At 39.1% G+C, this 13219-nt stretch overlaps 2 protein-coding genes and 1 pseudogene across 2 annotated transcripts; 1 reads left to right on the top strand and 2 right to left on the bottom strand.

Annotated features, from left to right (window-relative positions):
• Window positions 1-1317: 1317 nt before the first annotated feature.
• Window positions 1318-3062, top strand: LOC130722795 (CBL-interacting serine/threonine-protein kinase 11-like). Its single transcript, XM_057573642.1, has one exon. It carries the CDS (start codon window positions 1476-1478, stop codon window positions 2772-2774), a length of 1299 nt encoding a protein of 432 aa, XP_057429625.1. The 5' UTR covers window positions 1318-1475; the 3' UTR covers window positions 2775-3062.
• A 397-nt stretch (window positions 3063-3459) lies between these two features.
• Window positions 3460-6332, bottom strand: LOC130725115 (oxoglutarate-dependent flavonoid 7-O-demethylase 1-like). Its single transcript, XM_057576368.1, has 4 exons — window positions 6213-6332; window positions 4449-4696; window positions 4099-4267; window positions 3460-3708 (listed from the first exon to the last, which is right to left on the bottom strand). Exons 1-4 carry the CDS (start codon window positions 6330-6332, stop codon window positions 3460-3462), a joined length of 786 nt encoding a protein of 261 aa, XP_057432351.1.
• Window positions 6333-6467: 135 nt separating this feature from the next.
• The window catches only part of LOC130725116 (oxoglutarate-dependent flavonoid 7-O-demethylase 1-like), a 49910-nt pseudogene continuing 43158 nt past the window's right edge, over window positions 6468-13219 (bottom strand).

The raw sequence follows: 13219 nt of genomic DNA on the forward strand, positions 1-13219 counted from the left end.
CAGTCATTATATTCTAAACTAATTGATTGGTATTATTTTAATAGAAAAATTTAATATAATTAATTTTAGTATTGTTTTCAAAAATTTAAGAGTGTATATTTATATATATTTATAACTATAATAGTTGGATAGTAAGAAAAGTACGAGGAATAAAAAATATTAATACATATGTACTATAAAATTATGACCTAAATTTATTAGTGCTAACAAATTAGAGTTACGAGATCTCACCGGGAAGAACATTTTATATGTAAAATGAAAATTTGTAGGAGTTAAAAAAAATTCATTTTTTCTATAACTTAAGTGTATTTTTAATAATATATACAATAGTTATATATTTATGTATTATTGCATATCTAAAACACAAAAGCATTACCCTTTATGCAACACGAGTACATCTTCACAAACAAAATTCAGTTATACTTCACATATGCAAAACTTAAAGCTTTTGGCTTATTAACTTCTGTGTTTTTCAAAATCTTTATATTAGTTAATGAAGTGTATGCTTACAAAACACTAAACTTGAGTGTCTGAATTTATGTTATTTAAATATCTACATCTTTATTATGATTATTCTTACATTCTTAGCATCTTAAATATTTTATAATTTAAAATATTAATCAATGTATCAAATACAATAAACAAATTTCCCGTGCAACGCGCGGGTAAAAAACACTAATATATAAAAGTATATATAAACTAGTCAGGATATCTTATTTTCATTTTTATTTTAATAAATTTTTTAAAATATTTTATTAATAAACGTTCATGTCGTAAGTGCTTATGATCGCTTATAATCATAAGCATTTTATTAAGCTATTTTCCGAAACGTACCTAAAGTGTCTTATATATATAGATGAAAGAAGTTAGCTGTATATTCTTTTTCAATGTTTAATATTTTTTGTTCTTTGACCACCAGTCTCCACGGGGAAAATGAGTCTCACGTGACTAATCTGGCTCAGAATACATTAGTGATGCCCCTGACCACAAATTTTTGACATAAGCGGGGATTTTCAAGGTTTAATATACTAATATATATTCAGTAAATAAATATTTAAAAAAAAAGAGCCAAATCATATTTGTTTTGTTTTTGATAAGCACCAAATCATATTTGTTGATTCATTCCCCATTTCCACAGTTGAGTTGAGCCAGCAGAAAACACGCCTCGTCGACGTTACTTAAAGGTCCCAGAGAAAAACACGTGTCGAAATCTTGTCACTTCAATCAACATCACCAGCGTGTACGTGTGTCCCACAATACCTCTCATTTCCTCCGAACTTGCCGTACCTTAAAACAAAAAAACTAAAAAACCCAGTTCTTTTTTCCCTTTCTCCAACCCAAAACAACACATAATAAAATTAAAAAAAAACGCAGCGAACTCATTTTCCTCTCAAAGGAAAAAAATTCAAAAATCCCCAAATTCTCATTCCGATTTTGATCTTCTCAATTAGGGTTCGATCTGCGGCGTAGCAACGATGCCGGAGATCGAACAACAACTGCCGGAGGCAACCGCACTGTTCGGAAAATACGAGCTGGGAAGGGTCCTAGGCTGCGGCGCGTTCGCCAAGGTGCACTACGCGCGCAACGTGCAAACCGGTCAGAGCGTGGCGGTTAAGATCATCAACAAGAAGAAGCTCGCCGGAACCGGCCTCGCCAGCAACGTCAAGCGCGAGATCGCCATCATGAGCCGCCTCCACCACCCCCACATCGTGCGCCTCCATGAGGTTCTCGCCACGAAGACCAAGATCTACTTCATCATGGACTTCGTTCGCGGCGGCGAGCTTTTCGCCAAGGTTTCTAAGGGTCGGTTTGGGGAGGATCTCAGCCGTCGGTATTTCCACCAGCTGATCTCTGCCGTCGGGTACTGCCATACCCGCGGCGTGTTCCACCGTGATCTCAAGCCGGAGAATCTCCTCCTTGATGAAAATGGCGATTTGAAGGTTTCGGATTTCGGGTTGAGCGCTTTGAGAGATCAGATCCGACCCGACGGGTTGCTGCATACGCTTTGCGGAACTCCGGCGTACGTGGCGCCGGAGATTCTCGCGAAGAGGGGCTACGATGGCACGAAGGTGGATGTTTGGTCATGCGGCGTCGTTTTGTTTGTTCTTGCAGCTGGGTATCTTCCGTTCAATGATCCGAATTTGATGGTGATGTACCGGAAGATTTACAACGGTGAATTCCGGTGCCCGCGGTGGATGTCGCCGGATCTGCGGCGGTTTCTGTCGCGGTTGCTTGACACCAACCCGGAGACCCGGATCACCGTCGATGGGATGACCCGGGACCCGTGGTTCAAGAAGGGATACAAGGAGATAAAGTTCCATGAGGAGTATCGACCCGAATCTGGATCCGGATCTGGGTCGGAGGTGGTGGACTTGAACGCGTTTGATATCATAACGTTTTCATCGGGTCTTGATCTTTCGAGATTGTTCCGGCAAAAGGAAGGGGAGGAGAGGCTGGTGGTGAGTGGGACGCCGGAGAAGGTGCTGGAGATGGCGGAGGAGGTGGGAGCGGCGGAGGGGATGGCGGTGAGGTGGAAGAAGGAATGTGGGGTGGAGCTGGAAGGGCTGAATGGTGATTACGGGATTGGGATTGATGTTTCCCGGTTGACGGCGGAGCTGGCGGTGGTTGAGGTTAAGATGAGGGGTGTCGACGCCGTGGCATTCAGAAATCTCTGGGATGAAAAGCTCAAGCCTCAGCTGCTAGGTGGTGCAACGACGTCGTATCATCAGGAAGTGGAGCCGGAGTCACCGGAGTCGCAGGTTGCCAGTGATTAGATTCAAATGAAATTCTCTCCCAAACTTTTTTTTTTAAATTACAAAATGGGTTTAAAAACCTAAATTCGGAAACACAAAGTCCAATTCAAAAATCAAAATTGTTAAGAAGAAGAAGAAAAAAACAAATAGCTGTAAAAAAATTGGATTGCTGTTGTTGTTGATGCCAAAATTGAAGATTGGTGAGGTAGGACATCTGCCAAAAGTGTATTATTTGTATATTTATGTTTTTTGTTTTGTTTTTTGGTTTTGTATATTATATATTAAAGAATAAAGGAGTATTTTTCTTTACCTTTTGGATATGTATGAATTGCAGAATGAACAAAAAATTATTCATTTTGCACCTAGCAATGTTATGCTGGGCCATGTAGAATAATAATGCATTGATATGAGAAGGCACCAACTTGTCATGAAAGCAAATGGCTTTGAGTTTGAACATCTTATTTCTCATTTCAGTTTCATGATTTGATGGTTTAGATTTCTTCACATCAGGAAAAGATGAGGATGAGATAATGAAGCAAATAATGTGACAATGATTTGCAGTGACTCAACTCTAGTTGATGCAAGTCACATTCATTATGCATTATACAAACAAACAACACCATTCAAATTTGGCAATATGAAAAAGCAACATGAGGGAGAACTTCAAACTTGTCTTCTTTCCTCATTTTATCCCACTGGGCCTTTTCTATTCATTGATCATTGCCACATCAATGTGTGTTTTTCCCTCCATTTTCCTCTTCATGGACTGCCTCATATAATCTCCATACCTGACTTTCTGGTACAGCTTGGGGTTTTGAGCATCTATCATATGATCAAAAGGCTCAACTTCAACATCATCTGGAGGGATTAGAAAATATGCCCAAGAAATCCTTCTCTTGTTCTTATTTGTCAGTGCTCTATGTTCTACACTCTTATATTTGCCATTACTCCATATCTGTTATGATTATTGCAAAAGTAAGAAACTGAAAAAATGGAGATTGTGGTTAAGTCACTTTATCTTTTGGTATTATTTAAGCATATTACAGCTTTCTCTAAGCCTAGTTTTTCGTTTTGTTAGTTTTAGAATTCAGAATAGGCCTAGCTCTATTCTACCATAAAAACCTAACACACCGGTGAATATCTCTAGACAATGTGAACTGTCAATTATCAACATAAATAATCCGAGTACCTCTATTGCATCTCCAACATTGACCACTAGAGCATTTGACGTTGGAGTCACCGGTACCCAGCATCCTTTGTGTCGAATTTCGAGCCCCGATGCATCATCATGTTGCATAAGTAAGGTAATGGTGCTTCAATCAGAGTGTGGACTCAAACTCATTACTTTCTCAGGTGTGCTGCAAGGAGGGTAGTAGTTCACACGTATAATTTCAAGTAATTCTCCATGTAGTCCAAGAAGAACATGCTTCTGCAACCCCATAACTAGAGACAAAGAACTGAGAATTTCCTCACCAACTCGTTTGACTTCACTGGAATATGCCTCTACTATCTCCCTGGATTATATTTAGCAGATGAAAACCATCAAGAGATCACAAAAAGTGAATGATCTTGTTTATATATGACCCAAAGAACAAACTTATCTAGTACTTTTTCTAATAGATAATTTTCAAATAAGTTTATATGATTTGCATCCAAAAAGGTTTTATATAGTTTTAAATTGTCAGGAACACCTACTTGAATCCCTCTGGTGTTTTTGGCCAAAATTGAAGCTTTTTGTGCCAGGTGGGGTTGGTGACTAACATCAGTGCATCTGACCAGTCAAGTATTTGCTCCTCAGAAACTACATAAGCATGCCCATAACCTTGTATGTCGTTTGAGGCCATTGCATACTTTTCCTTCTCTTCTATTGGAAGTTCAAAAAATTCAGTTACTACATCCTTCATTCTCTGCACAAGTTCGTTTTGGACACCATGGTTTACTATCTGCAAAGTTGATTGTATTAGAATTTAGCCTAGAAGTGAGAGTTGCCCCGTCATTCATAAAATATTAATTGGTCACATCTTTAGACAATGTGAAACTTAACACTCCCTCACGCCCAAGACTTAACGTATGGATCATCAAGGTCATCATTGGAATGCTCATATCTCATTGTGGGATATCTACCAGATAGGTCTGGCAATGCCTTGATCCCTATCATGGGACGTCTTCACGCAGTCAAGTGAACAGATGTCCCAATAATGAATGTAGATATTGTACAAGTGTTCATAATCGGTCCAGTCAAAAGGCAGAGTCAAAAAATTGTAATCTAATCAAACTAAACATCGAAACACTGAGATTTTTTATTGGATTGGATTTTTGATTTGATTAAATTCAAACAAAATTTGAGGAAATATATGTTATTATTTTTTACACATATATCATATCATTCATAATTACATAATTACAACTTCATATGTTTATATATTTTCTTATATGTTACGTACTTATTTATAAAAATATATTTGGGTAAATAGAGTTTTAAGTAATTATTTAAATAAATGTGCATTAACGTGAACTCGTATTTTAAAAAAATATTGGTTATGATATAAATTATGAATGTTATATTGACGCTATAAATATTTTATAGTTGTATTGATAATATGTTATATATTTTTTAAGATGAATTGATATCAAATAGTTTTAAAGGATTGATTTAGAAATTAACTAAAAAAATTTGTATTTTATTTTTCGTATATACACCTTGAAAATTAAAATGGTTTTGGTATATTGATTCAGAGCATAACAAATTAGAAAAAAAAAGAATTAGGATGTAACTAGGATTATAAAGAAAAAAACTTAAATATGTGATATACGTATATAAAAAAGAAAAACGAGAAATGAAATATGAAAATGTTTGATGTATGCTGACAAAGTACTCTTATTCCATTCGTGCATGACGTGGGATCAATACTAGAATACTATAATCTCAATGAAAAAATAACTAAAACTGAAAAATCCAATCCTATTCAAATCTTTATTGATTGGATCGTGGATCGAATTTGAAATTTTGGACAAATTCATTAGATGAGATTGGATCAAATGAGTTTTCCCTTATAAACTGATTCAATCTAGTTCGTGAACACCCTACTAGATAGACTATGATACCATATTAAAATTCAGATTCAGAGTGAGCACAACTCTACCTTCAAAGGTGAGGATTGCCCAATCATTCATAAGTTTTTAACTAGCCATATTTTTAAGCAATGTGAGGCTTAACAAATTGCAATCTCAAGTAGTGTTTTGTGAAAACTAAAACTAACATCTAACTTATACAATTCTTTGGCCATAGATTACCTGAAAGGAACCCCACTCCTTGCATGCTATGTCCAGTTTTGATAACTCCTTCGCGTCCCCATTTAAGAGCAGTGTTTAATTAAGGAGAGGTATCTGAGATGAAAGGTGAGACAAGTAGTTGAGTTTCTCTATTTCTTGAGGACTCCTTATGTATCTTTCAAGAACCTGTAAATGATTCTTCTTCACCATTTCTTGAACATTGGGTACTGGTAAAGATGGAGCCAAAGAGGGTGCTTCTTCCTCCATCACAATAACCAACTCATGATCACCTCCATTGAGATTCATTTTTGCTTGGTTTGATTGTTATCCTTGAGATTGCAAAGAGCATTAGTTATAAGAACCCTCATGAAGCCACAAGAAGGTTTCCCAGAATGAATGGCTATGTGTCGCTACCAGGTCCGTTTGGATTATGTGTCCACACTACAAGAAATGCTTCTTCAACACACTTGTCATGCACTTGCTTATGTGCTGTCAAGCATGCAACCCATCATTGACAGACACTTCCAATCAAAATGAACCGTCTCAAAGCAATGTTTCGTGTTATTCGGTCATACTGTGTCATAATCTGTTGCAGCAAGGAGGTTGGGGAAGGAAGCTGAGATCAACAGAATGTCTTCTCTCTCCTGCAATTTTTTGCACATATACCAGAGTATTTGAGGTACTCATTCATGTATCTAGCATCCATTCCTAGATACATGTTTAGAATAGATAGAAAGGGACAGACTGTTCAGTTTGCAGAAAAACTAAAGCATTTAATTTTATCTAATTAAGAACCATGTTATTTTTAATACTTCTGGATAGTTTTGTGTTTTTGATGATTTTGGTAGAGCTTTTGAGGGAAAATAAAAGGATGCTAGGCAGTAGGCAAAAGTCCAATAGATAAATTGAAAGGGAAAGAAAAGGCGTGCAAGATCAAGAAAAAGAAGATGATCGTAGAGATCAAGAAGAACTCCAAACAAGGACACGCAGTATCATTCTTCTTATTTATTTCTATTTTTTTAAGGCTTAAATAAGTTTTTCGTCCCTAACCTTTCCATAATACCTGGTTTTCGTCCCTCGCCGGAGCAAAGGTGGGGTTTAGTCCCTAACCTTTGCCAAAACGTTTGGTTTTCGTCCCTCCGGAGCTCTGGGTCAACGCCGGAGCTCCGGTGGCCCATGTGGCAATGCCACATAGGATTAGTGAGGCCACGTGTTATTATTATTATTGTTAAATTTTGGATCTCATCCTCATGTATAAAATTGAATTTGGTTTTAGTCCCTGGAATAATAATCATGATTTGGCATGCATCCTTACATAGAATATTGATCTGTGTTTTGGTCCCCTATTGGATATTAAAAGGCTACTTAGGAAGAAAAAACGTGTTAAAGTATGACAATCGCAAATGCCACAACATAATTTCATGCATAAGTCAATGGTGAAAACTTACTGGAGGGGTTGGAGCTGTTGTTGGTGCCTGGTTTCCAGCTTGCTCCTGTGCTGGTTCTTGAGGATTTGTCACATTCCAGCTTGCTCCTGTGCGTGCTAATGTGGATGGACCACTATTTTTATTGATGTAGCCAAGTTAAGCCACTTGTGCAATTTATGTCTTTGTGGATGGACCACTATCATTTTGTAAGAATATTTTGACTTATGCATGAAATTATGTTGTGGCCTTAGCAATTGTCATACTTTAACACGTTTTTTCTTCCTAAGTAGCCTTTTAATGTCCAATAAGGGACCAAAACACAGATCAATATTCTATGTAAGGATGCATGCCAAATCATGATTACTATTCCAGGGACTAAAACCAAATTCAATTATATACATGAGGATGAGATCCAAAATTTAACAATAATAATAATAATAACACGTGGCCTGACTAATCCTATGTGGCATTGCCACATGGGCCACCGGAGCTCCGGCGTTGACCCAGAGCTCCGGAGGGACGAAAACCAAACGTTTTGGCAAAGGTTAGGGACTAAACCCCACCTTTGCTCCGGCGAGGGACGAAAACCAGGTATTATGGAAAGGTTAGGGACGAAAAACTTATTTAAGCCTTTTTTTAATTAGTTGGCATTCTTAAGTAGGGAAGAAAACTTTGTTGCATATAAGAAATGTGGTTTTCTTCCTCATGTAACCGAAAAAAACAATATAGGGAATGTGGTTTAATGTAGAGGGTCATGTTAAGTATTGAGATTATTTGACTAGGCATATTATATTTAGGGTATTGTTATTCAGACCCCCCACATCTATTCTGACCTCCATTAATGTGTGAACATTCTGAAATGCCTTTAATGACAAATTTTTTTGAAAAAACCCTACCTCCATCCTCACATTTTCTTTCATCTTTTTTTTTTTTCCGAACCCCCCCCTCCCACCCCATCTCAAGAATTATCTCTCTTTTCCTTCTTCTTCAACTTCCCCATACCCATAATAGAAACCTCCTTCAACCTCCCCCAACTCGTTTCGCCGGCCACCACCACTGCCAATTCCACCATCGTCGAAGGTTGGTTCTTTGCCATCGTCACTGGTCGCCTCCCCTAACCGGTCTCCTCCATTTCCCGGTCTGATGATATACTAGAATTTCTCGATCTTGATTTCTCGCACTTTTGAAGTGCGTTACAATCGTATCCCGTGAATTGCGTTGTTGACGCACTCTTTAGGTATTATTTAAGCATATCACAGCTTTCACTAAGTCTAGTGTTTTGTTTTGTTAGTAGAATTCATAATAGGTCTAGCTCTATTTTACCATAAAAGCTAACGCACGGATGAATATGTTTAGTCAATGTAAACCTTTGTAACAGTTATCTACAAAAAAAAAATTAAAACCTCTATTGCATCTCCAACATTGACCACTAGAGCATTTGATGTTGGAGTCACCAGTACCCAACATCCTTTTTGTCGAATTTCGAGCCCCGATACATCATCATGTTGCATGAGTAAGGTAATGGTGCCTGAATCAGAGTGTTGACTCAAACCCAATACTTTCTCAGGTGTACTGCAAGAAGAGTAATAGTTAACACGTAGAGCTTCAAGTAATTCTTCATGTAGTCCAAGAAGAACATGCTTCTGTGTAACACCCCGATTTCGGTGGCATCACTTTAGTAACAAAAAAGAAAATAAAGCGGAAAAACGTGAATATTTTTTTTTTCGATTTGTTTTAAATAATAAAATTAAAGACTTGTCGAAGTAAAGACTCTACAGCGAAAGACAAACATAACTAATGTACAATATATTTACAGCCCCCGCTGTAAGTAGTGGACCACGTCACGAGTATCCTCCAGTGACGGGAAGTAACCGAAAGTAGTGCCCGTGGGCAATATGTACAAACGAAAGTGAAAGGTCATGTGTTCGTAATACAGTCCTCCAAAACGAAAGTAGGTCAGCCCAAAACGGCCTAAACATGACCTCCTAGTCCGACCAACTCTCTGTGATTTCCATAAAGAAAACCACACAAAAAGCTAAGGGTCGGGAACCTACCCTGCCCCAAATTACGAACATGACGACCAGAGCTATAACGCTACTCCTACCCTAATCCTGTCCAGAGGAGTACACCCCAGCACTCACAACTACATGCTAGCGTGATCATCGTCCGAATCAGAATCCAGGACGACTAGGTCAATGTCTGCAACCATCCCCCTTCTCGCTACCGCAACATGCTCCTGAGCTGGTCTCACGGGTCAGGAACCCGATCCAAAGTCATGAGCAACAGCAACAATAGGTGAGCTAGAGTCCGATGAAGTCCCTCCCACTGGCTCCTCCTCCGAGGGGTCCTCGTCGTCAGAAGACGACGGTGGTGGTGGTACTCCTACACCGGGTCCACAGTGCACGCTGGGTGGCAGGTTAAAACTGACAGTGTAACGCCTCAGAACTCCCTCCGTCAAGTATCCCAGACTGTCGACACGATCTTCCATTATTCTCCCCGAGTAAATCGCTCTGTGGCCAGCGGGGTCGACCACCCATGAGCCGGGGATCTCCTGATCAAGCATCTCAAACCTAGTCCCCCCCCGAAGGGTGGACCATCGTAAACCAATCCGCCATGGACATCTGACAAAGGGCGTAGTCCGCCAAAACACAAACAAAAGGCGCGAGGGTCAACTCAAAGAATTACATAAGTAATACACCCAGTAGATAAAGTTTAAGGGATAGCTACTTAGGCTTAGAAGTCGATAACAACATCATCAATTGTATATCTTCCAATCGAATGTAAATGATAATTACTGACAAATAACATATATCAGGTAAGATTAACAAGTATCAATCACACTCGGCAACTAAGTCAGTATGCATGGTGCATGAATGAGATGACGAGGAACAAGATGCAATCCGGAAGGATGGACACCAACGAGTCAGTCCTATCACCGGCCAAAGTAGGACCATTTCTGCTCGGGCATCTCTTACACCAAACAAAATGTAGTCAGATCAGCAGTATACCCGCAGGCCTGCCATTTCTGTCTGCTACTAAGAATCACCGTAGTGTTCTTATATGGAAATCCGGGTCTTAGGACCATTTTGGATTCCATCGAGGTCCGACTTCCCGCCGTGTATAAACCTCAAAATGTGTGAATGAATGCAACGTGATTAGCCAAACAACGTCTCCGACCTCACTCGTCACGTCGTCACGTGTTCTAGCTAACTTATTGTCTCTAAAAAGAATACCCTAAGGTAAATGTCGATTCTGCGATAAAAGACAGTTAAATATAAAAAGAGTGCAACCACGCATGATAACCTCTCGGGTCATACGACTCATCTAATTCCGATGGTCAAAACTGCTCAGCGAGCAAAGAGTAACAATGTACTTGGAAACTTATAGTTCCCTGACTTATCCTTTAGATAGTCAAATAAATAAACTGCTCATCGAGCAAAGAGTATAAAATACTCAGAAACTTATTAGCTTTCCTAAATCTTGGATTCGGCGACACTTCTCATTTTCCAAAGCTAATATCCAAACCCTAAGCTTTCATCTGAGATTGTTGTCATTATTTAAAGGGTTCGGAGGTTGTTTAGTGTATTATGAATTTTTCTTGTAAAATAGTTTCCATTTAGTTTTATCTCTAATCGTATGAGTTTAAAAGATCCCATAATCCCAAGTAACTCCCAGAGAAGGTGAGATCCACTAAAACAATAACAAGGCCCGAACCTCCGTTCGTCCCGTCAAACTTTCCCAAAATCTCATGATAAATTTGGCATAACTGCCCGTTATCCTCTCTGACGTACAACAAATATATGTGTAATTTCATGATCAAAGTAACACAATCCAACAGTCATGGCACATATATCAACACATCCTAGATTAACCATTTAGCACATAGCATGTAAATCAATATCAACACATCCTAGATTAACCATTTAGCACATAGCATGTAAATCAATATCAAAAGCAAATCCAGCGATAAATAATCATCATTGTCAGCCGAAGCCTCAGAAAACATTTCCCAGTCAATCACAATCAAGTGCATAAACAATAAATCAAGTCGAATTCGTCGACACCTAAAGCATTATCTAGTATTCAGTGAGTAGCCCTCACATGTAGCTCCTCCAGCGTGATCCTGCAGCGTTCCTTCACAATCTCCTCCTTCCGCTCCTTGGAATTCCTCAAACGAACCTTAGAACGAAACCACAAAATTCAATCACAATCAGTCAGAAACTCAGCAAACAATAAGTACTAAGGTTACACGAAGCATCATAAACTCTGAAGTACGATAATCTAATGCGATAAGACAAGTTTTCGAAAACGAGAAATTCCCCCCCCCCCATTGAGGGTGCTCTCGGCCACACACACTAATTGTGTTCGCCGATTTTTCTTCAATCAAACTTGGTTCCTAGGTTATCATTAGTCGTAGGCTTAATTACAACTTTGGTCCTCGACGTTTACCAATACCACGATTTTGGTCCCCCACCTAATTTAATTACATGGATGGTCCCCGACGTTGTAGGCTGCGTGCAACGTTAGTCCTACAATTTATTTCTTAATGGAGAAGGCTTACGTGGACGTCTAGTTGGAGAGAAAAAGGAGATCTGAGGATAGAGGGGAGCACGTGAGTATCACGTGAACTCACGTGAACCTTATATGAACCCATTATACCCAAATCTGAAACCCTAGGGATCTAAATCGCGTTACCTTCTTCGTTCCAGGGAGGTCAGTGGTTTAGGTATAATGGATTCAGATAAGGGTCACGTGATACTCACGTGCTTCCCTCTCTCCTCATACCTCATTTCTCTCTCCAACTGGACGTCCACGTAAGCCTCCTCCATTAAGAAATAAACAGTAGGACTAACGTTGCACACGGCCTACAACGTCGGGGACCATCTATGTAATTAAATTAGGTGGGGGACCAAAATCGTAGTATTGGTAAACGTCGGGGACCAAAGTTGCAATTAAGCCTTAGTCGTAACTAAGGCAAATTAAAGCTCGGAAAAATTATCGGATCGAAAACTGACGCAGGGGTATTTTGGTTAGTGTTTTTAGCTCGGAATTTCAAAATTGGAATTTCGAAAAACAAATTAGATGGGGACGTCACCAACGACGTTTATGACAACTAATCCTACTGGCGCTAAGCTCAGTCGAGAGTTTTAAGTCTAAAGGGCGAAGCTTTGGTCAAAAAATGGGTTTTTTGAGCAGAATTGAAACTCGGCGGCAATTCGGCGAGATTCGGCGAAATGTAATCCGCTAAACATGCTCTTGGGCATGCAAGGAATAAGTTTAGACAGAGAAATCAAGTTATTTGGACAGTTTTACAAAAAGCTCAAAACTTTGAGCACAGAAAGACATAGAGAAAAACGACAGAATTGACGATCAGAAGTAAGGAATAGCATCTATACCTCGAGGTCTTCGAGTAGCAACTGCCGGTGCAGCGATCAGGCAAGAAACAGCGAAAATCTCTTCCTCCCCTTCTCCTCTCAAGCTCGCGGGTTTGGTGTTAATGGTGGTGGAGGATTTTGATTTTTTTCAAGCTATTTATAGTTGATGGAAAATGCGGAAAAATGAAAATTTCGCGATTCCGATTTTTCCTGTGCCTTCCTCTGTGAATTCTAAGATAGGTTCTGGCGACAGAATTCCATAACTCAAAATAGTTTTCTTGGAATTAAGACAAACGATCCAAAGTCGGTGTAAATTTATTTTACCCGAAAAACTACTTTTTGCAGTTGATGTCGGATGAGAAAACTTCTTTCTGAAGAAAGATTAGAAAAC

This window comes from Lotus japonicus, chromosome 6 (assembly GCF_012489685.1).
Source record: "Lotus japonicus ecotype B-129 chromosome 6, LjGifu_v1.2".
Taxonomy (NCBI): Eukaryota; Viridiplantae; Streptophyta; class Magnoliopsida; order Fabales; family Fabaceae; genus Lotus; species Lotus japonicus.